This window comes from Thamnophis sirtalis, unplaced genomic scaffold (assembly GCF_051295495.1).
Source record: "Thamnophis sirtalis isolate CommonGarterSnake01/CBP01778 unplaced genomic scaffold, rThaSir2_p1.2 scaffold_6, whole genome shotgun sequence".
NCBI lineage: Eukaryota > Metazoa > Chordata > Lepidosauria > Squamata > Natricidae > Thamnophis > Thamnophis sirtalis.
Window position 1 is genome coordinate 84,374,446 of NW_028261386.1, and position 27,131 is coordinate 84,401,576.

Here is a 27,131-nt window from a genome sequence, read left to right on the forward strand (position 1 = left end):
TTCTAGCAAAGCAGCCGATTTCCATTTTACAAAAAGAAGGTGTATTTTTTTTACTGGATGATCTAAAGTGAAGGACACAAAACTTTATTATCTTAACCAAACACTATAAATCTCATATTCATATTTGAATCTATACAAGTGCAAGTGTTTCCTTTCCTGAGGGTTATACAGTACTTAAAAGTAACATCTTGAAAGCCTACTGAAAATCATTCTGTATAAAGTTGCTATATCTTAGTTTCAAGAACAAAGATTGAGATGAATGAACATGTATTTTCCAAATCAGTTGTACTGAAGTCTTTTGGAACTTTTTTGTAATTTTACGGTCTCTATTTATTTTTCTTTATAGAGCACGTTGACTTTTTGTTTAAACTGATTTGCTCATTTTAGAATTTGAACCTAATATATTCAAGAACATTCAGCATTTAAGTAGAAAACCAAAGGAACAAAGAATATTTTGACAAACCAAGATTTAAAACATAGCTGACTTCATATAAATTTCTACAAAGGTAGCACAGGCCTAGAATATAAGATTATCAACCTGAGGCATGTTGTTTGCATTCTTCTGTTTGTACAAGTGACAATCTACCTGACACTATCTTATAAAAATCTTAAGTATTTTTATTATATAGTTTGCATTAATATTAAATGCAGCATCAGATACACAAAAATACATATATGATCCAGTCTAAATCTGAAGAGTGTCATTGTAGTCCAAAGTACTTTGCAGTTTGCAGCAGGTGAAAAATTACATTTGACCGGTGTAATATACAGAAAAGATAGTAGAACCCACAGCTGTAAATATTAACTGCAATGTGAAAGTATTTCTTTGTAGTCTTTTCTCCAAACATTCACAGACATCATCACAAATAACAATGAACATTTCTTAAGAAACAAGTGTACATTTGCAAATTATTCTTGTGCATGAAAGTATGCCCATTATCAATTCTTAATTCCCTGTGTTAAATAGTAAATTGGAGAAATATTACATCTATAAAAAATAGCCTGCTTTTAAAAAAGACTATTTGTAGGTTAAATCATCTCTAATTTAAAAGATAGTCTTCTGTTAACGAATGGTTTCATAAAAATAAACATTATTCATGTTCATCCCAGACATCATGAAATCTTTTTCTGTCCTTATACAGTAAGGGATCACTTATTTTTCAAATTTCATTGTACATAATTTTAGTTAACATGTGAAAATATACCAGAGACAGTCTCTTCCCAAACAGTCAGAAATGAATTGTTACTCATTTATTTGACGGATTGCACAAATATATTCTTAGTTCTTTCACACTATCCAACTACCCTTATATTCCAAGCATTAGATTCTTACATACTTTAAGGCACATTATAAATGAGGAATCCCTGCTCAGTCCTGCCTCAGAATTATTTATGGCTCCCAATGGCTTGGAAGTCTTTTTGTTTCAGAGTCCTAGTGTTAAACAAGACAACAAGCAACATTAGAGCAAGGTGGTAAAGAAATTTTACATATTAAAAAAATAAGGAAGTGTATAGTTCTTAATAAAATGAATAATTCCAACTGAACTGCCTTTTCTACTCTAGTTCTGCACCATGTTAACCAGGAATTGAAGCCAAGTCTTTCATCTACATCCTACCTGTTTAAAGAGGGATGCCAGCTTGTGACTATACTAAATAGCTTACCAATAAGAAAATAGCATACGTGTAACTCTTAAGTCTTATTTGATTTTTTAAAAAATCTAAACACCATGGAATGTGAAGAACTAATACCCCACAAGATAGTTGTGATTAAGCACCACAGCAGCTGTCCAGCATGAGAAAGACAAACATCCTGCTCTCATGATGTATTGATGCAAGACCTATGTCTAGCAGCACTGGGATTTACTTTCTGCTTTTAGAGGATCCAGGCCCAGTTTTAATTTATCAACGTCATTCTCTTCATTTGGGAAGGCTTTCAGGTTGGCAAGGATTTTTTCCACCAAGAGCCGAGCAGCTTCATCAATGTTGATGTTATCCTAAGGAGACCAGGAGACAAGTTAATGCTTTCCTGCACACAAGGATCAAGAGAGTGCATAATGCTTCAGTATAAATATGGTATCTAGATCTCTGCTTTTTAGAGAGAACATTGGAAATAATTTATTAATAAAACATGTCACCGTCCTTAGAACTTGTCTTATTTTACACTGCAGCTGACCTTTGCAGGAATGCAACAAATTGCAGTTGGAGAAAAACTGAATTTATGTTTTCAACATACACTATGTATTGGCATAGCATCTTTATTAGATTTTCCTCACTGCATGAGCCCTGCCAAACAGGCACTAAACATTGTATATGTTCAAACATGACATTGGGATCCATAAATTGGTTTATTTGAACTGAGAGAAAGAATTGAGAGCTGCTGGGCTATTTCTTTCTTGATTCACTATGGTAAAAGGCCAAGCAAGACATTCATCCTGCCTTATATAACTACTTGCATATGTAAAAACGTACGCTCTCTTCACTTGGAAGACTAGAGTTTAATGTCATATTTAGCCAACATACAGAGTCATAATATACATTAAATAAATCACGATGGTCTTGATTCATAAGTTAATTAATAATGTACAGTTAACAGGATTTCAGCATGAAATGGAGCTTAGTTATGTAGCATGAGGCTGTGTATTGTGCAGTATTTACATTTTTGGTAAACGCATTCAATGAATCCAAGCTCTCCAAGTTAAATAGGAAACCTTCATTTTGTTTGCAAATAATAATATTAAAGATTCTAGCTACCAGCAAGAATGAGTTCTTACATTGAAAGGGTACCTGTCATTTCAGATCCATCATGGCAGCACTTCTTAGCGGGCATCCACTCACCTGCTGCCCGCCACACCCTTCACCTTGTTGTATTAATGCTGCATCACCAGCTGTCCCATTCAAGTAAATGGGACTGTCGGTGAGGCAACAGCGAGTCAGAGGAGGAGCCGCTATGGGACAGAGATGACAGTTGCTCTTTAAAAAATACGATTTAAATTGAGTTGATTTAAATCAAGCTTTTTTACTAGTGATTTAAATCATGATTTAACTGATTCAGCCCACTGAATCACAAAGAAATAAACTCTGTTATTCCTTGCCAAGCCCAAAAGAAAACCCTTCATTATATTGAGGATGTATTTAGCCACTGAACTTTACAACTTTTTCTCAGGAATAGACTCAAGAAAGAATATCTAGATTTTAATCAAATATCAAATTTTCCATCTCTGAATTTATACTTTTTTACTTGTTTATGATAAGTAACAGATTCACAAGTAGGTATTTAAATGCTTGTTCAGAGCAAGGAATGGTGGCTGCCACTTTTTTTTTTTTTAGACCATATGCACCTGAGCTTTCGGCCAGCAATCACTGTCCCAGGTTGTTGTGTTCTTTTATTAAAAGGCCAGCCTGACTTTGGGTTTTCTTTTGTTCTACTTTCTTCCCATGAACATCAAACCCCCCCAAAATTAAGGACCAGATCATTTATGTGCACCATAAAAGAACTAAATGAATGAATGTAAAGTTAAAATATGACTCGAAGGGATTATCCTATGTTCAGCAGCTGGTAAAATTTTTCTTTATACACATACCAAGCATCATTAAATAAATATAGGCAGTAACAAATCATTTGATGTTGGCAACATTTTAAACCACTTTGATCCAACTACTCTGAGTAAATTTAAAAAAAGAAAAAGGGATCATATAATGATTATCAAGCCCTTAATTATTTATTTTCATTGTTGTTATAGACCTTACGGAGAATTTATTCCCATTTCATGTTTAGCTATCTACAGTAGAACCTATGTTTAAGAACGTTTCTGACCACGACCAAATCGAGTTCCGACCAAAAAATTCACAACACTCCCATCCCCCTCGTGGCCGATTTCCCCTTTCACGCCATTTTTTGTAAGCGCCAAATTTCCAAAATTATTTTCTGGTCACAACCAAATCAGTTTATGACCAAAGTTATGGAATGAATTATGGTTGTGACCAAGGTTTTACTGCACTTATAAAAGATGATGAAAAACATAGAATTCCACAAGCTCATTATCACTTTTAAGTTTCCATACTGGATGAAGACTGAAAAAATAGAATTGCAATACATGTACAGGTAAACATAATTTTGCAACATTGGGTCTATTATATTATCAAAAAATATAGGCTTTCAAAAGAATGGGGGAAGGACTAACACCATTCAAAAAAATATTGCTGTGTAAGATTTTAGCTCTCCTTTTGTTGGAAAATGGAGGAAAATATTGCTGGCAATATCCAGTTACATATTTCTGCCGACTGATGGGTTTGCCTAAAGCACTTTAATTTCTTCATTAAAGTTCTTCTTGATTCTTTGAGATCAATGATAATATCTAGAAATCCAGAAAGCAAGAAGTTGTGCAATTCTGAATTAGCAGCACCAAACTACAAGGCTGGGTTAGGTCAGCAGGTCAGTTCTGAAACACAGAGAGAAGTTCTTCTTTTAGGAATAGCCTTACCTTAGCAGAAGTTTCAAACCATCCAGCAAAGCCTCCCTCTTTGCAGAACTGATTCATCTGAGAAGGAGAAGGATTTTGGCTACTGTCTTTCTTCTGGTCACATTTATTGGCAAGTAGAATGGTTGGGATTGGGCTGCCATTGGGAAGCCCTACTTTACTGTCCAAGTCATGTTTCCACTTGGAAACTGCCTCAAATGTTGATCCTCTGGTGACATCAAAAACTACAAAAGCTCCCACAGCTTCTTTATAGTATACTCTGGTCATATTTCCAAAGCGTTCTTGACCTGAAAGATAAATGGGCAAGTATTATAAATTATACTGTGTTTTCCTGAAAATACGACCTACTCAGAAAGTAAGTCCTAGCTTGATTTTTACACATGCAGCCAATATGAGCCCTACACCCCCCCCCCAAAATAAGCCCCAATTAAGAATCCGCCCACTCCATGGTGCATGGGTAAAAATTCAGCTAGGGTGGGAACAGGGGGTGGGGTGGAGTTGCCCTACTGTTTACCTTTGAATAGTTGCAGCCAGGCCTCAAATACCTCAACCCATTTCTTCTGCAGCTTTCCTGAAGGCCTTTCCTGAAGGCCTCTCTAGCTGATAAGAGAGCTCTAGATCGATCTGGAGCTCTGTTGTTGGCTGCAGAGGTCTTCAGGAAAGACTTGCTGGCCTTGCCATTCGAAGAAGTTCCTGAAGGGCTCTGAGCGCGAAAAGGAGGCTGGAGGCAACGTGCAAAGTGAGGCGAGTCAGTGGACAACATCCCCCCCCCAAATAAGACCTGGTGCCTTTTTTGGTGGCAAAAAAATAAGACAGAGTCTTATTTTTTGGGAAAACATGGGTAGTAGTATTAAATATTGTTTCCTTAAAGAGGCTGGGGGAGAATATTTGAAATTGAGCAGAATATTAGAAATTAGAAAATACTTGGAGAAGTGGAAGACACTTAATCGGAGTTTTCCTAAAAAACTATGGCAAAGTATGACAAAACAAAGGTTAAATATAAGTACTATAAATCAAGAGTGAATAGTAGGTAAAATATTTTAATGCGTATCAGTTCAAAATATAAATGAAATTTTATTCACATTTGAGGACTGAGAAAATAGAACCGTGATGGCGAACCTATGACACGTGTGTCAGAAGTTGCATGCAGAACCCTCTCTATGGGCACATGCACCGTCACCTGCTGCTCTTCTGGGTTCCATTGTGCGCCTGCCCACTGGCTAGCTAGTCTGGCATGCATGTGCACCGGCAGCTGCTCTCTTCTGTGCGCTCCAGTTTTGGCACTTGGTGCCAAAAAGGTTAACCATCACTGGAATAGAATATAATTTGTTCTGTCTAAATTTGAATATGTACACTGTCCTAGACACGTGATGTACACTATTATGCAAAGGTAGAGATATACACAGAAAAAAACACATTGATATATTTAGGACCCAGCAGTCTTAAAGGTCTATGGATGAAAAGAATCCTATTTTTGTAGGAGACATAGCAGAGCCAGGGGAAGAAGTTAAACAAGGGATCAGTTTAGAATTGTTACATAGCCACAAAAGAACGAAGTCCAATCCCCTTTGAATGCCATTAATGCTTATCTAGTTCTGTCCAGGTTCTAAACACTAGTCTGAGCAGATTCCTGTGCATAGACTATAGTAATAAACCAATTAAGTAGAACTTTCACATGTGAATCTGGTTTTTCATGCCTGACATTTGAGAACCAAGTGGCATTTAGAAAATTCCTTGACAGGCCTAAAATTGGTTCCACTTAAAATCTGCCCTTCAACTTAACAATAATGTAGCTGTTTATTCTCAAATCAGTTGAGAAAAAATCCAAGCAAATATAATCATTCATGACAGAAAATTCACAGTTGCATAATTTTAATTATGTAGTCATGATCTTCATGAATAGTTCATAAAAAGAGTTGGGAATGCTTGAGTTAACACAGATATTTACTAAAATGGTTGAATTCAGTAAATTACCAGAGAAATAAATATAAATGTTGAGGTGCTAAAGATCAGATACTTGTCAAACCAGATATTTTAAGTGTTCAGTATCATGAGTATCAATAAAAGGAATTCCTTTAAGCCCTTCACGTTTCCAGAAAAATGAGAAGGAAATAAAATGTTCTTCATATATTCATTAATGACATCTAATTTGGATTAGATCCAATTATTTTGGATTCTTTCTGGAATCCAAAATAATTGGATTAATTTTACTCTGGGCCTTCATGTACAATAGTAATAGTTCATGCTCAAGTAAGCAAATTGTGCGATAACTGAGAATGTGTTATATTTCTTATAACAGAAATAATAACAGTGATAGGATTTGAATACCTATGGCCGTGAACCTATGGCATGTGTGCCACAGGTGCCACATGGCGGCCTCTCTGCCAGCACGCAAACCCCAGCTGAGCTCCACTAAGCATGCTCTGCCAGCCAGATGATTTACGGGTCTCTGCAAAACACTATACAAGCTATCGATATACATCCAACAGGAACAGGAAGTACCGTATTTTCACGACCATAAGCCGCACTGAAAATCCTAAAATTTGATCCAAAATCGGCAGTGCGGCTTATAACCCGGTGCGCTTTATATGTGGAAAAAGATCTCCCAGCTGCTTTGCTCCTCGCGACTGCAACAGATGTCCAGAAGCGGCCCTTGGGGCCAATGGGGACCGGACCCCCAGCTCAACAGCCCCTGTCGCCTCTGGACGTCCACCGCAGCTGTGAGGAGCCGAGGAGAGCGCGGAGAAGAGCGCGCGACGGCCCCCGGCGCTCCGGGAAGCGGGAGAGGCGCGCGGCCCGGCCTCTCCTCCCTGGACGCCGCAGCAGCAGCCCCAAGCGCACCGATCCCCGCGCCCTTCGCATCGGGGCATGCTCTTGCAGCACGCCCCGATGCGAAAAACACAGAGATCGGTGCGCCCGGGGCCGCCGCCGCGACGTCCAGGGAGGAGAAATCAAACCGCGCGCCTCTCCCGCCTCCCGGAGCGCCAAGAACCGTCGCGCGCTCCCCTCCACACTCTCCTCGGCTCCCCACAACCGCAACAGACGTCCAGAAGCGACAGGGGCCACCGAGCCGGAAATCCAATCCCCACCAGCCCCAAAAGCCGCTTCTGGACATCTGTTGCAGTCGCGAGGAGCGGCACGAAGGCTCCCGGCGCTCCAGGAAACACCGAAAGCAGCTGGGAGAAGCGCGCGGCCCGGCCTCCCCTCCCTGGACGCCGCAGCAGCAGCCCCAAACTCACCGATCCCAGTGCCTTTCGCATCGGGGCGCGCTGCAAGAGCATGCCCCGATGCGAAAAACACAGAGATCGGTGCGCCCGGGGCCGCCGCTGCGACGTCCAGGGAGGAGAAACCAAGCCGCGCGCCCCTCCCAGCCGCCCTCGGCGCCCCCCGGAGCGCCAAGAACCCTCGTGCCGCTCCTCGCGACTGCAACAGATGTCCAGAAGCGTCGGGAAATGTGCGGCTTATAACCCGGTGCGCTTTATATGTGGAAAAAGTTTGAAAAATTAACGTTAATTGATACTGCGGCTTATAATCCGGTGCGGCTTTTGGTCGTGAAAATACGGTACCTCACAGGAGCAGATAAAGGTGAATCCTAGAGAGGCAGAAAATGCATCACTAAACAATGGAGATGAATGCTAGAGAGAAATAAAGCTGCATACAAAGCTGACATAACTCCTGTAACAGCGTAAGCATTCACAGGAGAGAGTGTGGGTGGGGGCGCCCCCGCACATCATTTTTGGTCCCAGAAGGCTTCAGGGAGGCCTGCTAGACCCAAAATGGGGCACAGGATGTGTGTATGTGTCACATGTGCATGCACAGGGGTGGGTTGTTATATTATGGATGTGGGCACACATGCCCACACTGTCGTGTGAGTGCACACACTTTTGGCATGCAGGGACAAAAAGGTTAGCTATCATTGATCTATGGGTTACAAGTACATGGGATGTATGTCAGGCATCTGGGTTTATAAGCTCAGCTTTATAACAACAGATATCCTGTAATCTACTCAGCCTCCTGCTTCTGCTGAAACAGAATGTATCATCTCTGGTCTTGTCACAAACACCTTTCAATGGATTACATAATACATATGAATCACAACACAAAGATTGAGCCATAAAGTCAATAATTAAATATCAGGGTGAGAAGATGTTGAACTCCTTCTATTAGAATTTTAAACAAACTGTTCCAAAGAAAGGTAAATATTTCATTTAATGGACTTTAGTTTAGCAGATTGGGGATTTAATAAAAAAAATTTTTGGAATTTTGTCCACATTTCTTAAATCAATTGAATTTTCCCCAAACAACAGTTAAAATCCATTGTTTGATGAATAGGTTTGGACAGTTTCCCTCAAAAACAGATGTTCACTATTCTATATTATCCTTTTTTCTTTAAAACCCATTGAATTGGGAGGAAAGAAACCCAGCAGTATCCCTGACTTAGATGCAATATATTCTGGGTCAACACTAACAATCTCTAGTTTGGGGGATTATTACAATTATTATGATCACTAAATCATATTTTCCCATACAAGAGTTTTTTGAGGGGCTGAAAAAAAGCCATTTGTCATTTAATGGACATTTGATTTTAACAGACAACCTTCTCTCCATTTGTCTGTTTTACCTTGAGTTGCAAATATTATAATACATAGGTTCAGCAACTGTGAAGCAAACTCAGTGAATTCTCAAGGTTTCAATGCCTAAACAACCACAGTAAAAACCTATGCAAGGCTGAGAAAGCAAACATGGGCTATAATTAAGAGATTGTTTAGGCAAAAGGCAAATCTCGACTTATAAAAGGCCTCCATGCAACTATCTCTTATCCCTAATTCAGTCAAGGTGAAGTACAGATGTAAGTAACTGCCAGCTTATTTCTTCCTGAATAAAAACTTGAACATGCTCTTTGTCCCGTTGAAAAAGGGCGTTGGTACTTACCTGATACGCCTCTTCTCATAGTGGGGGGGGGGAGTATCCAGAAAAAAGGGCGTTGGTACTTACCTGATACGCCTCTTCTCATAGTGGGGGGAGGAGTATCCAGAATGGGTTGACTTTGTCCTCTCGTGATTGGATTGAGTCAGATAAGCTCTTTGGGCTCCGCCCCCTGGTACCGGGCATGCCCAGTTTTAATGACGAAGAGCTCTCTCCGACTCGTTGCATCATTCACTCCAGACTCTTGATTCAATTTTTTTTGCTTTTATTGTCTTCAACATCAATATTTAAATAACAACATAAACAATGAACATAACACTTAGTTGTACAAACATAGTCAGGGAGGGACTGGATACTCCTCCCCCCACTATGAGAAGAGGCGTATCAGGTAAGTACCAACGCCCTTTCTCCATAGTGAGGGGGGAGGAGTATCCAGAATGGGACGTACCAAAGCCTGCACGTCCCTAGGGAGGGAGACCCCAGAGGCCCCATGTCCCCCACTCAGGCCTGTTGAGGCACGGGTCCTGCCCTGTGAACCACCTGCAACACCCTGCGGCCGAACGAGGCCTCTGCTGAGGCAAAGGAGTCCAACTTATAGTTCCTAACAAAGGGAGAGGGGGAAGCCCACGTGGCTGCCCTGCAGATTTCGGCCAGGGATGCTTGCGTGGCCCAGGCCGTGGATGTGGCTGCACTCCGCGTGGAGTGGGCTGTGATATGATTTGGTGTCTGTAACCCCTGCGATTGGTACGCAGTGGCAATGCAGGTTCGCAACCACCTGCCAATAGTGGTGGAAGTTACCTTATTGCCCAGGGATCCTGGTTGGAAGGAGACAAACAGGGCTTCGGATTTCCTGTTTGGCCTGGTTCTCCTAAGGTAAATCCTCAGAGCCCTCCTAACGTCCAGAGTGTGCCACTTCCTCTCCAATGGGTGAGAAGGGTCTGGACAAAAGTTGGGCAAAATCAGTTCCTGGGCTCGATGGAAGCAGGAGCACACCTTGGGAATTAAGGATGGATCCAGCCGTAACACCACCCTATCTTGGTGAAAGACACAGAGATCCTCCCTGGTGGACAGCGCCTGCAGTTCGGATATCCGCCTGGCGGAGGTGATGGCCACCAGGAACGCCACCTTCAGGGTCAGGAGCTTAAGGGAAACTGTTTGTAATGGCTCAAACGGAGCGCCCGTTAGAGCGTCCAATACCCTGTGTAAGTCCCAGGAAGGGTACCTGTGTACCGTAGGTGGTCTGAGATTGGAGGCCCCCTTAAGGAATTGCTGGACCATGGGGTGGTGCGTCAGGCTCTGGTTTCTGCCACACAGGAGAACTGATGAGATGGCTGAAACCTGTCTCCTAATTGTGTTAGGAGCTAACCCTCTATCCAGGCCCGCCTGGAGGAAGTCCAGAACCTGAGGCACCGTAGCCTGGATGGGGTTGAACCCCCGGGAGTTGCACCAAGAGTCAAAGGCCATAGATGCGCTCTGTGGAGGGCCTGCGGGCGGCCTGGATAGTCCTTATCACCCTGGGGGAGAAGAGGTCTTTCCTCAGGATGCTCCGCTCAATCGCCAAGCGGTCAACTGGAGCCATTGAGGATCCGGGTGCTCCAGCGCCCCCTGGCTGAGGGATATCCTCTCCTGGGGAATTCTCCAGGGCCTCTCCACCGAAAGAGACTGGAGATCTGCAAACCAAGGCCTCCGGGGCCAATGCGGGGCCAACAAAACCACTTCCACCCCCTCCTGAAGGATCTTCCGTATGACCCTGGGAATCAGGGGCAAGGGAGGAAAGGCATACAAAAGACCCCTGGGCCATGAGCTCCGCAGAGCGTCCGTCCCTTCCGCCCCCCGTGTCCGGTACCTGGAGAAGAACCTCGGGAGCTGAGTGTTGAGGGGAGTGGCGAACAGATCGACTTCCGGGCGCCCGAAGCGCTCGGCCACCTCCTCGAATATCGCAGGCTGTAGCCTCCACTCTGAGTTGTCCACCTCGGCCTGGCTGAGCCAGTCGGCCCTGGTGTTGTCCACCCCCGCTATGTGTTCTGCCCTCAAAGACCGGAGGTTCCTTTCGGCCCACTGACCCAGACGTTTGGCCTCCTTCATGAGGGCCCTTGATCTTGTCCCCCCCTGTCTGTTTATGTGAGCCTTGGTGGTGATATTGTCTGTGAGGACTAATATGTGCTGGCCCCTGACCGAGTTCTGGAACCGTAACAGAGCCAGGCGGACCGCCCTGAGCTCCAACCAGTTTATGTTGTGAGTCCCTTCCGCCTGAGTCCACTCTCCTTGCGCCATCTGAGCCAGCAGATGGGCACCCCACCCACTCAGACTGGCGTCCGTCGTTACCATCAAGCAGTCTGGTGTCCAGAAGGTTTCGCCCTTCGTGATCGCTGGGGACGTCCACCAAGTCAGGGAGCGGGAGACCTCTACCGGGAGAAGTACCTTGGTCTGCGAACAGCTCGTGCGCCTTCGCTGGAACGGCAAGAGGAACCATTGGAGATCTCTGGTGTGGAGGCGAGCCCACGGGACGATGCCAATGGCGGAGACCATGGTGCCTAGTAGTTTAGACAGAGTGGCTAGGGACACCTTGCGCTTCCTGGCTATCGAGGAGGCTAGCTGTCTAAGCGCTATCTGTCTGTCGGGCGACAGGAAGACCATGCCCGCCTGGGTGTCTATTCTGGCTCCTAGGTGAATCAGACTAGTAGAGGGGTGGAGGTGACTCTTGGCTAGGTTCACGGTAAACCCAGTAAACCTAGTCCCTCAGGACTGTCATGGTGACGTCTAGGTCTCGCAGAGCGCCCCTAAAGGAGGATGACTGCAGGAGCAGATCATCCAGGTAACATTGGATGCGCACCGGGACCTGTCTCAGGTGCGCTGCCAGCGCTGCCATTACCTTTGTGAATACCCTCGGGGCCGAAGACAGCCCGAAGGGGAGGGCCCGGTACTGATAGTGGTGTCCCATGTAGCAGAACCTGAGATACCTACGGTGATCCTGGGCAATGGGAATGTGCAGATAGGCCTCAGTGAGGTCTATAGAAGTGAGAAAGTCTCCTTGTCTAACCCCCTCCAAGATAGAGTGTAGGGAGTGCATCTTGAACCTCCTATAGCGAATGGAACGGTTCAGGCGTTTCAAGTCAAGGATCGCTCTCCAGCCCCCCGAGGCCTTGGGGATGACAAACAGGATGGAATAGTGCCCCTGACCCTGTTGCTCTGGAGGCACTGGCTGGATCGCCCTGATCTCCAACAGGTGTTGGATGGCTTCCTGCATCAGCAGCCTCCGGGTCGGGTTCTTAGAAACCGGACATATCCGGAAGAAGCTCGGGGGACTGGAAAGAAATTCAAGTGAAAGGCCATGCCCGATGGTCTTCTGCACCCATCTGTCAGAGGAGGTGAGGTCCCAGTGGTCAGCGAAGTGCGCTAAGCACCCCCCAATGGGGAGAACGCTGGACCTAGCTTTAATATTTGCGGAAGGAGTGCCCCCCTCCGCCTCCTCCACCACCTCGAAAGGGCCACTTCTGCTGCCTGCCTCTTTGCTGTCTGTCTGGGTACCTCTGTCTAGCAGGGAATCCCCCTTGATACTGCCTGCTTCCCGAGAAACCTGCCTCTGACCCCCTAAAGGAGTCCTGACCCCGAAAGAAGGAACCAGAGTCCTGACCCCGGGAGTAGGAGCGTCTGGGGTATGGAGTTGACCTGAAGCTGCCTTTCTTCTGGGCAGTGGCGAGGACCTTCCTCTTGTCCTTGTTCTCAACCAGGAACCGGTCCAGAGCCGAGCCAAAGAGGGAGTCCCCTGTGAAGGGGGCTGAAGCCAGGCGCCACTTGTGATGAACCTCCGCCTGCCACTGTCGAAGCCACAGAAGCCTGCGTGATGCCACCGATGATGCGATCGCCCTGGAAGCAAATCTGGCTGCAGCCAGGGTGGCATCCGATGAGAACTGGATGGCCGCTGCCAGCCTGTTGATGTCCTGATGTGACCGGGCATCTGCTATGGGGGTGCGTTGCTGTAGCTCCTGCAGCCACAGCAAGGAAGATCTGATGATGAAAGAGGCTGTGGTGGATGCTTTCACCACCCAGGCCGCTGCTAGATGGCCCCTCTGCAAGGTGAGGTCCGCCTTCTTGTCCTCCGCCTTCAAGGCATCCTCTGGCTCACCAGGCATGTTGGTGAATGTATGAAGAGCCACAACTGGATCATCTATGGCGGGCTGCGTAAGTAGCTTAGCCAGCTCTTGGTCCACATTGAAGAACACCCTGTCTGAAGAGGAGGGTGAGGGGCCAGTTGTAGGAGATGCCCATTGGCGCCTTACCAGGTCGAGGAAGGTTTTGGGCGTAGGAACGGTGTCTGCCTCGATGGCCTGCTCATCGAAGATGTTCTCCGCTGAGAAGCCCTGGCGTTGGGGAGTGGCCTCCGCTGCTCTGTTGCCTATCTTGACCGTTGCCTTGGCCTTGAAGAGCAGGGACTTAAACAGTGAGGGCTGGAACAACCCGGTGAATGTGGGCTTAGGAGGAGGCATGCCTTCATCCTCTGATAGCTTGAGTTCTCTGATCTCGCCTTCCTCACTTTCATTGTCACTGTCCTCCTGGGATGAATCTGAGGAGCTGTGAATCTCTTCCTCCTGGGCTTCTGGGAATTCAGGAACCCTGGGGGTGGGGGGGAGGGGGGGCCCCTGAGGCTGTAGCTGTTGAAATGCTGCAGCCATGTATTGCTGAAAAGCCTGCATCATTAATTCCTGGAAGTTGGGGGCCCTGTGGGAGGTGCTTGGTTGGGGCTGATGCCCCCCTGAGCAGGGGGGGGGCTGCCCAAAAGGGGAAAGCCAGTAGGCAAGGCTGCCCCCACAGTAGGGGTGATAGGGGATTGCCACCCCTGAGTAGAGCCCCAAAGTCCCGAGGTGTCTATAGGGATCCTTGCTGGCAGGGCTGGATTCTCCCCTGAGCCTCCACTGGATAAGGGAGTGCCTGGATTTTCTCCCCCTTTGCCTGGGGCGTCCTGATGGCTGGCTGCTTTGTTGCAAAGCCTCTCTAAAGCCTTATGCCTCCTTCGCTCGTATTTAGAAGGCTTGGAGGGCTTGTGACCCCTCCCTTCCTCTGGATCTGCCCTGGGGGAAAGGTGCTTGGTTTTGCATTTAGCCTTTCCTCTCCCCCCCCCTCCTCGGGCAGTCTCTGGGGAAGCCACTGACCTGGGTGCTTGCTCTTCTGCCCCTCCGGTGGGGCTGCAGTCCATGTTTGCAGCTGCCTGGGATTCTCCTTCCTGGTAGCTGCAGGGCGCCGCCATCTTGGACCACGTGGGTCCTCCCGGCTTCAAAATGGCGCCGACCGGCTTGCAAAGGGGCGCAAGATTTAAAAGTGCCTGAAGAGAGGCTTGAGCTCCTGAGAGCTAGCCACGTGCGCTCCCAGCCGGATTTTCTTCCTCCTGCCTCTCCTCCGATGCCGCTGTGGCCAGAAACAGCTTCTTCGGCTTCTTCACGATCCTCTGGCCACGTGGAGGCAGCACGGGCGCTCCAGGGCATTTGGAAGCCCTGGTTCGTCGCTCAACCCTTGAAGGGAGCAACGGAGCACTCCAGCAACTTACAAGCCTCAGCGGTTAGGGCTGCCTGCTAGAGGCTTTTGCCCGTCCTCCTGCTGCCCGGCCCAGCTCCTCACTGAGAGTCTTCGGATGTCCTCAGTGGCCAGGGCAGTGTGCCGCCCCAGGGGGGCTAGTGGCAGTCCCAATCCTGCAGGAGGAGGCTGTGTGCGAAGCAGGGAGGCAAAACTCGACGGGTCCAAATGAAATTTTCCTTTAGATCCTAGTAAATTCCTGGAGCTCTAGAATGAGCAACTTCTCACGATCGTTTGAGTCAGAAAAACTGGGCATGCCCGGTACCAGGGGGCGGAGCCCAAAGAGCTTATCTGACTCAATCCAATCACGAGAGGACAAAGTCAACCCATTATGGATACTCCTCCCCCCTCACTATGGAGAAAAAAACCTACAGAAACAAACCCAAGAGAACCCACAGCTGAATCCTCCATTTAATAATTAAGTTGCCACCAGATGACATAAGAATTTAAAAAGAAAAATTTTAAAAAGCCCGTGGCAACCCTGCCAAGCTTAGTGACGCTGCCGGGATCAGTCAGTACATAAAACTGGATGGCTTAATTAAAGTTTATAAACTATAGTACATATGCTGTATGAATTTATTTAATGATCCTCACATTCATACTTACTCACTTTCCTTTCCTGGAAATACGACCAATTCTAAGTTTTTGGCATGAGGCCCTAGGCCACTGTACATTATTGAATAGCTAGTTTCATCAGCTATCCCTGGAGCAGTGTCTTCTATACATGTACACGGGTGGTTGAAAGGTCCTGAAGCATATGCGCTCAACCTTCAAGCGGTTTCTTTGCTCCATGCATTTATTAACATTGATACACAAACGGTGTTAATTTTGCCTCTTGCACATCTATGCATTGGTATCAATATCAAATTTTGTGTGGCTTCACTTCTCCTTTCTACCTACACAGTATTTATGTTTGTAGCAGCAATAGTAGTAGTCTACATGATCTTTAAAAACACACAAGCATGCTCCTGAAATGCTGAATATTTTCTTTCATTTTCTAAGAGAGAGTAACCTACTTTGTTTTGTTGAACCTAATTAATGAAATAGTAGTATTGCTTTATCACATGCTCCAGCTGAACATGTCTGAAAATAGTAACTTTGTGAGCCTGGAAAAGAACATGGCAGCTTTAACAATTCCAAAGGGATGCTTTGTACATGTTTCTATCTTTTCAAAAACACATTTTTTTTCAAATGATTTGCAGAATTCTAATAGCTAATGTGCACAGTGAAGCTGAGCTGGGGCGACAGCTTGCATGCCCGTAGAGAGGGCTCTGCGTGCCACCTGTGTTATTACCAGAGGTTCACCATCACGGGTCTAGCCGATTCTATGTCATTTCTTCCCATGATATTCTTTTTCTCCATCTGCTCTTTCAAAATTTACCTTGATAAAGACTGCAAACTGAAATTAATATTTCTACACAATAATATGGGAGGTTTTAGAACCCATGGTGAAGAAGTACTTTCATTATTCTACTTCATTATAAAGTAGGATTTCCATTAAATATCTGATGCGATAGGTTTAAAAATATAAGCCTCAAAGTGATGGATCTGTTACAGCTCTTTTTCTTTTTGCTTAATGAAATGTAAAATGACATTGAAGTTCTTAAGCAACAGGGAAAAACCAGCTAGAACAGTTAGAGAAATGACTCAATTTATACCAGAGGCAGTTGTAACTTGTAGTATGTGTTTCCTCCTAGTTCCTTTAAAGAGATGGAACAACTTTTTACCCCATTCCAAAAGCTGCATGTTACAGGAAAGAAGAAGGGGGGGGAAATAATTTTCTGCATCAGAGCTGTCACTTTACTGTTTGCCAAAGCAGCTTACAATCTGCTTCTGCATTCAGTCCATCAGGAAATTGCACAATTATGAGGGGAAAAACCCTATGCCTTTATATCAGTTGCAACGTGTTGTAAAATTTCAAGGCATTGAGTTATCAGAATAAGTGAATTTTTCACAATTTTTAGATAATAGTGGCATTATTATAATTCTTAGCTTTAGCTATGTTTACTTGTAAATTATCCCAGGATTCTCTGGAATTCTGTTTATACTTGCAGCAGCTGCATAATGCTTAAAATTGTTTTAATAAATGATGCAGATTTACATTTGCATACTCACAACACATTTGCATTAAAAATGTTCAGAACTGAATCAAAACCATGAAGTAATTCTATTTGACATATCCTAGTCTTCAGTATAAATCTATGTGCCACCAATGTAATTCAAAAGCAATATATTTACATTTTAGGATTGCAGCTTCTCAGGTATTGGCTTCTGCTGCTTAATTTCTTTCCAAGAACTGAATTATTTTCTAAAGAAGAAAGAACAGCAATTGAGGAAAGTAGCCGCCTTTAGTTAATATGGTGCATATTTTCTTCCAAAAAGGTAATCGTAATATACACAATAAATTTCATTCCATTTTATATTCACATCTCTTGCAGCAGTAGCTTAAAATGACCAGACAGCCATTATAACCAAGTGAGGGAATTGCACCTACAGTAAGTAAGTGTATCCAAGCCTGTGTCTGTATGCCTTCTGGTCAGTGTTTACTCTGAGTGAATGCCTGGACATCTATGTCTCTTTTGTTGCAGTTTTCCTGGGAAAATTTCAGAAGTGATTTTCCATTGACTCCTTCCTAGGGTTGAGAGAGTGACTGACTTGGCCCAAAGGCTTTGTGCCTAAGGTAGGACTAAAACTAACAGGATCCCAGTTTCTAGCCTGGTGCCTTAACCACAACACCAACTGGCTTCTACTCAAGCCTACATTTGCTATAATTGCTGAACATTTGTGTGATAAAATCTTATTTTGCAATCCAAGTGATCTTTTTATTTGGCCAGGCATTTCAGTTCCATTGTACAGAGTGCTCAGAATTTACATTAAACTATTTTATTTTGTGTGGGTCTGATTTTTCATTGCACTATTGATTTTGCTCTTTTTCCTTATTGTGTATAGGATCATCAAATTATACAATTTCTTTGCAGATCTGAAAACAAGAAAGTTACAACTGAAAAAAATAATGACAGATGAACAGATTAAAAAGACTGCATTCATTTCCATGCCTTCAATTTTTCAGTAACCACCAAATGTATAATCATCTGAAGCTGAAGAAGCAGAAAAATTCTAGTGAACAGCCAGTTAACTGAAACTCATGCATTTGCAAGGCTATATGATGGTGAAAAAGGCAGGACTTTTGTAGAACAGAATTTGTTGCCAGATGTACTGCATTAAAATTCCTACAATCACAAGTTAAGATGAACTTTAGAAGAAGCCAAGATGAACAAGGCTGTTATAAAACAACACAATTTGGGAAACTACTCTCCCTACTTGCTCTGTTAAAGTTTCAAACCTAGTTAAATCACATACACTGCATGCAGAAAAAAGCCCTTCCATAGGATGAAGATTTAGTATAGGCTTTTATTATTTATTTATAGTCTCTATAGTTTATTTTCCCAGATTTATAATTCATTTTTGAAAATTCCTCTCTACTCATACATTGGACATTTGTTCTTTATTTTAAAGCAGTGTTTTTCAACCTTTTTTGTGCAAAGGCACACTTTTTTCATGAAAAAAATCACGAGGCACACCACCATTAGAAAATGTTAAAAAAATTTAACTCTGTGCCTATATTGACTATATATAAAGTAATTTTCCCACGGCACACCTTACACTATGTCACGGCACACTAGTGTGCCGCGGCGCAGTGGTTGAAAAACACTGTTTTAAAGGACTCACATTTCTAGTACATTGACAAAGAAAAAGATTTTTTATCAAAAAGTCTTGCTTTCTTAGAAGCAATCTGAAAATGTGCTAAAATGAAGCCTAGAGGATTTTCATTCACAAGGGTTTCCTCATGTGATAATGGAATGAGCAGTCACTTCCGTATTCTACCACGTCCTTCCACAACATAAAACTAAAGCAACAAGCTGCAGGAACTCCTTCATGCCTCAAGCACTTCTTAGCCATATATTCCTGAGGTCTTCTGAAGTACTCAGTCCGCATTGGGAGAGCAGCTCAAATACAATCTGCTTTTGCAGAACCCATTAATGTAAGTTAAGCAGGCAAATAATTTGGACCAAGATCAAAAAAGCTACTTTACACATACTTGGGTATTGGCACTCCTCCAGAAATAGCTTCTCTCAACAGCTGACTCTCAAGTCGTTTCAAAGCATAGAACCCAACATGATCCCACTTTAGAAAGGCATTCACTGAATTTTACAGGATGAAGCATGGGGGGGGGGGAGGCTGAAGAGTTATAGCAAGAAATTGATTAAAAGATGTGGTTCAACACCATTATAATCTCTTTCCCAAGTAATTTTTTCAGTAAACAAAGATGTATTAATTTACAATCAATGGTGGGTTGCTCCTGGTTTAGCCACACCAGTAGTAATGGCGGCGGGAGGCCTCGCCCACCCACATGGATGCTTCTATGCATGTGCAGAAGCACTGCGCACACAGGGAAGCATGCCTCAACTGGTAGTAAAAATATTTGCAACCCACCAGTTTACAATCCACTGTAAATTTGAGAGGTGAGAGACTGGTTATATCTATTAAAAATAGTAAAAATTAGATTTAAAATCTAGGCCTTTGTTAAGGGGGGGGAATTACCCTTATTTGCATAAGAATTAGTATGTCTCCTTAATTTCAGTACTTTTCCATTTGATGGGGTAGTTCTGTTGGAACTACAGTGTGAACTTAGTCTTCTCCAAACAGTATCTTTCAAACTCTATAATCGCCAGTTAGAATAGTCATTGAGTTTACTGGCCAGGGGTTAGGACAACTAGAAATCTAACAGATTTAGAAAACACTAGGTTGGGGAAGGCTGATGTTCTTCTATAAAGATAGTGATGTTCCTATTGCCCACACTTTTAACTTCCATCTAGGAGTTTATTTTAACTTTTTTTTCCCAAATATGACTTTTCTCCTTATATTTAAATGGTACAGCCACTTTTTTTCTCTCTATAAGCTTTAAAATGGAAGATACTGGGCTTGGCTACATTAGCATTGTTTGGGCACTGCTTTCCACAATCATCTAAAAATAAAACCAATGGCAGAATCTGTACATTATACAAACCATGATGTGGTTTTCCGAAAGGTGCTTTTACAATGGCAACTAGACTTTCTTGGGGTTTGCTTGTTTTTTAAAAAACATTTTGTTTCTCACCAAAGAAGCTTCTTCAGTTTAACTTGGATGAGACGTGAAATGTTTTCAAAGTACAAAAAAACCAAGAAAGTCCAGTTGCCTTTTGGAAAAGCATCTTTGGAACAACCATGACCTGGATGATTGACAATCTCTACAGACCTAACATGGTTTCCTTCTCTTTGCTTTAGTTGTATGCACAAACCAAGGTTTATAGTTTATAAAACTGGCCTAACACTGTATAAACCTTGGCCCTTATGGCTTATTCTACACACTACACAGACTGACACACTCACATGTGTTACAGTGAAAATGTGTTCTTTCCCCACCTTGGAAGAATATATAAGTATTTCAATTAAGAAAGTTTGATTTATATTGAACAGTAATGTACTTATAAACTGACAACTTTCTTTTCTGCTTATATAAGCACTCAAGTTGGCTATCAAGAATAGTGCAATAAAGCTTACAAAAGGGCATTTTTGAGACAAGACAGAATACATATGCACAGTATATGGCCAACCTCTTAACTAACCTGAATAAAATCTAGCAGGTAAATTTAAGCAGCAGGTACTAGGTTGATATGTGTTAACTTTGTTTAAGCTTTGGGGCACTTATTTTCTATTTTGTGCAAAGATGTTGTGTGATCCAGCCTGTTAGGCTAATTTATGGCTCAGCTGTGCAAATACAGAAAATCATTTAATTAAATAACCAGGTAAAATATGTTTCAGGAATGTAGCCAAACCAAACCAGCTCCCTCCTCAATTTGCCTGCTTTGCAGACAAGGAATTCCCAATCCTAGCCTTTTTCACTTCCGCATAAATCTGCTTAGCTAGCATGGCCAATAGTTGGGATGGATTTATAGTTCATCCCAGCCAAAGGCCACCAGCAAGAAGTAATTAGACAGAAGGCGGAGGTCTCCTAAAGGAGCAGTATTGCTGGTAAGCTTTATTGGCAGATTGCCTGCATGTACCCAACACGCTTGTGTTGAAGTTTTGAAAAGATGCCATTGGTGCAGTTTAAAAAAGAGTGAAAGGTGTTTCAGAAAACTCAATATAAATCCAATTAAACCTGTTGTGGATTGGCTACTCTGTAAGAAGTGAGTAAACCACAAAAAGCAGTATCAAGCATAGCATCTACTAGGCACAGACTGATTAATTTCTTAAACCTTTATATATTCCAGGAAAATTGTTGTGCTATATACCACATCTCTACTCCCACTGTACATTTAATAATAATAAGCATCACTCATGAATATGTGGGGGATGCTAACATGTCCTTTTCTTTGCCATACAATTAACCCAACATGTCAATTAAGAACTAATGTGATTTTATAGAGAAAATCATTCTGACTTTGAAGGTTAGGTGTAACCTCATTTTAACAATACTATAGGGTAGTCCATGCTTAAGGACATAATCTTAATCATGCAACAAAGTGGTCATTAAGCAAGATGCCATGTGACCATTTTACTTAATAACTACACTCAGCACTCCTAGTTGTGCTTGTAAAGCAAGCTGGTGGATCATTAAGTGGAATCCCAAGTAAGAGATGTGGGGTGCCTCAAGGGACTGGAGGAGCCTCAGCGCAGACTCTATGCTCAGGAGCTGAAAATCTTTTCTGTCAGATTCTAAGCAGGATTTTCAACCCCTGAAAAAGAGACACCTGCATTTGCCCTGTGTGGGTCTTCGTCACCGCAAGGCACTCCACATTGCTTGCTGTACTTTATTATGCTGCCATTCCTCAGAAGCTGGAAATCTTCCTTGCCAAAACCCAAGCAGGATTTTCAGCCCCTAAGCAGGGAAACTCTTATAGGGGTCTGCCCGGGCCTCCCCTGCCTTAAGGCGCCCTGTACTCTTACCTTACTTACTCTTACCTTATCATACTGCCTCTCTGCTCTGGGGTTGCAAATCTTCTGTGGCTGAAAAATCTTCCTTGGATGTGGGGACAGACCTTTTCAGTTAGAGGGGGAGACTCCTCTCAGCAGATGGCATTGGCTCCCAATCTTCCATGACAGCTTCCCAATTGACTTTCTGGGGAAGCTGGCAGGAAAAGATTTCCAATGGCAATCACATGATTACCAGGCGCTTGGCAAGTCAGCCATAATTGTGAATGGGTTGCCAGATGCCCAGATTCCAATTACATGACCATGGAGTGCTACAATGGCCACATCTTTGGTCATGGGTTCGGAAATTCCTTTGTTCAGCACCTTCATAATATTGGTCGCTGAATGAATGATCATTAAATAAAGACTACCTGTAGTACAGACTTTAAGACAGTCATGAAGCAGACTTCATGCTAAAATATTTTTCCCTTCTAGTGTGTCTCATCCTATTTTTAACACTTTACCTAAAGAAAAATAAAGCAAATTCATATAGCCTTTTGTGTCCTAAAATTTATTAACTAAGTAAAAAGATGTTTCATTTGTGAAGAATTTTAAGTTTAAAAGATTTATAGTTTAAGACTGTAAATAGAGCAGACTATAATTACATATAGACACATGAAGTGAAAAACTTTTCTCGTACTTTTCAGTTTTATTTAGTATCTTCTTGTTGAACCTAGAAAGCTTACACGCTATTATACTCTTTTGAGTTGATTTAATAAATTATTGGCCTGATATGGATTAATAAGGATTTAAATTAAGAGTCTCATGTTATTTGATTCCTATAATGGGAATTATAGTCTGAACCAGTTTAGTCAGCTTCTTTCACTGGACAATCATTTTATTTTTAATGTTTTAGAAATCAGCTTTAAACAAAACTTATTCTCCAAATCTTAACCATACTCTTCTATATGCCTCAAATATTGACAATTTTGATGGTGTACTAGCTGAACATTTGCCTTTATTTCTCAATTGTGGCAATATATGGGTAAAGACAGAAGACTTAGGCAGTTGTGCAGAATGACTATCACATGTTGCAACTGGAGTCACACCCTTTTATCAACAAAATTGTAATTTGTGGAGAACTACATTTGGTTCATGAGAACATTCATTACTGCTAACAAAATGCCACCTGTAAGTCCTATACTACATCAACTGTCTTTCTCATATATTACATACACACACACACACACCTGTTATTCAGATAAAGCAATAACTAAACTGTTAAATATATTCATGTGGCAACTGCTAGCATTTTTATTCCCTTGAAACTGAAATACGAGCAGAAGGGGCCTATCTGGATCATGGGGAAATATTTCTCTATTGCTTGCAAAATCTGATGAATGATTTTGCAAGCAATCTGCAAACAATACCAAGTTTTCAAGGGCAATACTCATTATATGCAAACACATCTTTAAACAAGGATTTTATAGATGTAAAAAGATATAGCATTATTTTTCATTTTTTTCTCAAAAGTTAATTTCCTACCACTGGGATACATTATTACCTAATGGTTTTGTTAAATAGATTTTTAAGTTTTAAAAATTAAAACCTCAATTGAAAGGAGGATTTGTAAAAAGGCTGCAGAATGTTTGTTGCATGCTGGCTAGGGAATTTTAGGAGTTGAATTCCTCATATCTTAAAATGGTCAAGATTGAGAAATGCTGCTTTAGCCACTCCACTTATATGATGGTCAGTAGTTCACAAACTCATATGCCTTTTATAAAATGCATTACTCTAAAAAATATCAAGTCTAATATCTAGCTGTAATCCCCCATTGTCACTTAAACACAGGCCCCAAATAATCTATTTTCACCCAGTTTTAGAAGCAAGATTAGAATCTAGAATATATCTTTCATTTAGCTCTGTAAAAAGGTTTATGGGCAGTATTCGATAAGTATCTAAGGGACAAATAATTTAATTTGACTTATCCATAAGTGGATAAACTAAAGAAGAAAACTCCAACGTATTTCAGTGTACATACAAGATGTAAATCTACACAGGATCAAAGATACTAGTAAGTATATTCCAAACAAATAGATTTTTCCAAGTTGGAGCCAAACATACTCCCAGAATCCTTAACAACCTCCCTCCTCTCAGCAGCTCAGCATAGTACAATACAACCCAGCACAACTTCTCATACTTTATCTCGAGCTATATAGAAAGGAGCAAAAGAGACGGATTTTAGGAATTGAGTAAAGGATCTGAAGTCGAAGCCTCCCCCAATTCGTTTCAGGGCAACTCAAGGTACTATGCCCCGTGGTCTTTATCTTATGGAAGGAAGCCAGTTGCAACTTGCTCACAAGGTCTCAGAACATGCAAAGGGACTTTCCCCTTCCAGCTGAAGAAATCCAGTCTGGCCGGATTGTCCATTTTCCAGAAAGCCCAATTTCTTCTGCCCCCCCCCCCCCTCTCACCTGCGATGTCCCAGAGCTGCAACCTGACCAGAGTCCTGGTGTCCCAGTTGAGGACTTTGAGAGCGAAATCCACCCCGATGGTAGCCCGGTAGTTCTGAGAGAAGAGCTGGTGGACGTAGCGCTTGATGATACTTGTTTTGCCGACACCCAGCTCCCCGATGACTAAAACCTTAAAGAGATGTTCCCGGTTCTCAGGCACTCCGACGCCGCCTCTCTCTGCTCCAGCCATTCTGGCTTCGCCACTCAGCCCGGCTTCCACCCTCCTCGACCCGCGCTCGTGGGAAAGCCCAGCACTGGCGGGAGCAAGGAAGGGAAGAGGGGGATAGCTCCCTCTCGCGTGGATTTCCCCACCCCACCAACTCCGGGAGTTTTCTTTGTCCAACGCCGCTTCTTTGGCGGGAAAGGATGTTCCCGACCGCCGGCAGGGACGGAGGAAAAAAAAAGGCGGGAACCACCTGACTGGAGTCACAGGACGCGGAAACCCAGCGAGTTATAAAACTTATGAAAGGGGCGGAGGCCGTTCGCTCCCCCTCTAAGAGGCGCTTCTTCGCTAGGGGAGGAAACTTAGGCAAAAAGTGCATTTCGCTCGACGGCTTTTATTTTGAAAGGAAAGCAGTGCGGCGGTGGGGGGGAGCTGCGCGGAGATACATCAGCCAAGCGGGAGAAAGGCGTAGCCAGCTGTGTACTCTTTGATGCTCGCTGCAGGCGGAAACATGGAGCAAAATCCCTCCGGCGAGGCGGATGGAGGAAAGCAAGAGCGCTTGTCTCTAAATAGCTCGGTTGCTACACTATAGGGTCGAATCGCCTTTTGCATTAGAATACAATAGAATAGCAGAATGGGAAAGGACCTTGGATAAGGTGACCAGATTTTCAGATTGGTAAAGAGGGACACCTTTGACCGGGGTGGGGGTGGGGTGGGGGGCTTGATTAAAAATTTTATACGGAGCAACAAAAATTTTCATACAACACAAAAATACTATTATAATATATTTTTTATTTCAACATAACTACAATTTACAAATATAAATTGTAACTGTTGCCAAACATCCAAATTTTGATCACGTGACCATGAGGATGCTGCAACGGTCGCTAAGTGTGAAAATGGTCGCTAAGTATGAAAAATGGTCATCAGTCACTTTTTTCAATGCCATTGTAACTTTGGTCACTATACCACCTTTCTTGCCACAGTACTTAAGTGAATAACTGCAGCTGATAAGTTAGTAACATAAGTGAATCTGGTTTCCCCATTTGACTTTGTCAAAAGGTGATTATATGACCCCAGAACACTGAAACCATCATAAATACGAATCTGTTGCCAAACATCAAAATTTTGATCACGTGACCATGAGGATGCTGCAACGGTTGCTAAGTGTGAAAATGGTCGCTAAGTGTGAAGAATGGTCATCAGTCACTTTTTTCAATGCTATTGTAACTTTGGTCACTATACCACCTTTCTTGCCACAGTTCTTAAGTGAATAACTGCAGCTGATAAGTTAGTAACATAAGTGATTATATGATCCCAGGACACTGAAACCATCATAAATACGAATCTGTTGCCAAACATCAAAATTTTAATGTATTTTGATTAAAATACATTAAAAAATAAAAGAAAAAAAACCCAGCTCACTTACCAGCAGGCAGGAACTCCAAGTCAATCCAGAATGATGTTGTTAATACAAAGAACTGAGCAAATTAAAATGGTGAAATTAGTCAGGGAAATATTTTTCAAAGAAACTTTGCCACCATTTTTCCCACATGAGCAGACTTCCAACCTCCGTGCCTCTCCCATCCGGAAAATCCAGGAAGTAACACTCGTGACTTCTCTAGCCAAGCATTTCCTGGAGCTCTATGGTACTGAGTCATCTTTTCTTATAAAATGAGGTAAAAGGGCGGGGGGGGGGTCCGTTTTCTTGCTTTAACGTTTTAATTATATCTTCAATGAAAGTACTGAGACAGAGAGAGAGAGAGGTTAGACAGAGTGTCTTTTGTCTTGCCCCGGTTAGGATTTCTTAAGCAAATCCACTGGGCTTTCAACATGAAGCCAGAAAATCGGGACTTTTTTAAAACGCCCGGGACACGGGACAAATTGTTAGAAATCGTGACTGTCCCACTGAAATCGGGACATCTGGTCACCTTAACCTTGGATGTCCCTCGCCATGTATACATGTATACATCCGAATCAGACTGTGTTGTTTCTCTGTGTCGCATAATATATGTGGATATGCACATAATTTTGTAATTTATTTATTTCAGTCATGTTTATGTAGTGTATATTGGAGATGGTGACCCTTTGAGAGTTGTATGCAACGAAATTCCATTTTAATGTATGCCAATTAATGTACCATTTAAGAGTGACAATGAAGTTATTCGAAGTCTAAGTCTCTAGGGTCTTCTAGTACAATCCCGTGCTCAGGCAGGAAACCCTATAACATTTGAGACAAATGGTTGTCCAATCTCTTATTAAAAACCTGTTGGAGCACCCACTTCTGGAGGCAAGTTGTTGCACTGGAGCAGGGGCAATAGTGCAATTCAGCCAGTTCTACCCAGTCCTGGCGAATCGGTAGTGGTGGCGGTGGGAGGCTACTTCCACCTGCTCGGAAGTCATCATGTCCCATTTTTGAGGCTATGCATGTGTGGATGATCCTGTGTATGTGTGGAAGTGGCACTTCCAAGCACTCACATTTGCGAACCAGTAGCAAAGATAAGTTGATTGGGGGGGCGGGTGTCAAAC

General features: G+C 43.1%; 1 protein-coding gene across 1 annotated transcript; it reads right to left on the bottom strand.

Annotated features, from left to right (window-relative positions):
• RAB32 (RAB32, member RAS oncogene family) lies at positions 1-24,842 on the bottom strand. The gene is made up of 3 exons (XM_014054740.2): positions 24,401-24,842; positions 4,482-4,765; positions 1-1,994 (listed from the first exon to the last, which is right to left on the bottom strand). Exons 1-3 carry the CDS (start codon positions 24,627-24,629, stop codon positions 1,845-1,847), a joined length of 663 nt encoding a protein of 220 aa, XP_013910215.2. The 5' UTR covers positions 24,630-24,842; the 3' UTR covers positions 1-1,844.
• Between the last annotated feature and the right edge of the window lie 2,289 nt (positions 24,843-27,131).

Excerpts from the sequence above, each read along its gene's own strand:
- RAB32 (XM_014054740.2), bottom strand. The coding sequence starts at position 24,629 with ATGGCTGGAGCAGAGAGAGGCGGCGTCGGAGTGCCTGAGAACCGGGAA. Across the intron at positions 4,766-24,400 it reads GCAGCTCTGGGACATCGCAG|GTCAAGAACGCTTTGGAAAT; the intron begins GTGAGAGGGGGG and ends TTTATCTTTCAG. Across the intron at positions 1,995-4,481 it reads GGTTTGAAACTTCTGCTAAG|GATAACATCAACATTGATGA; the intron begins GTAAGGCTATTC and ends TGGTCTCCTTAG.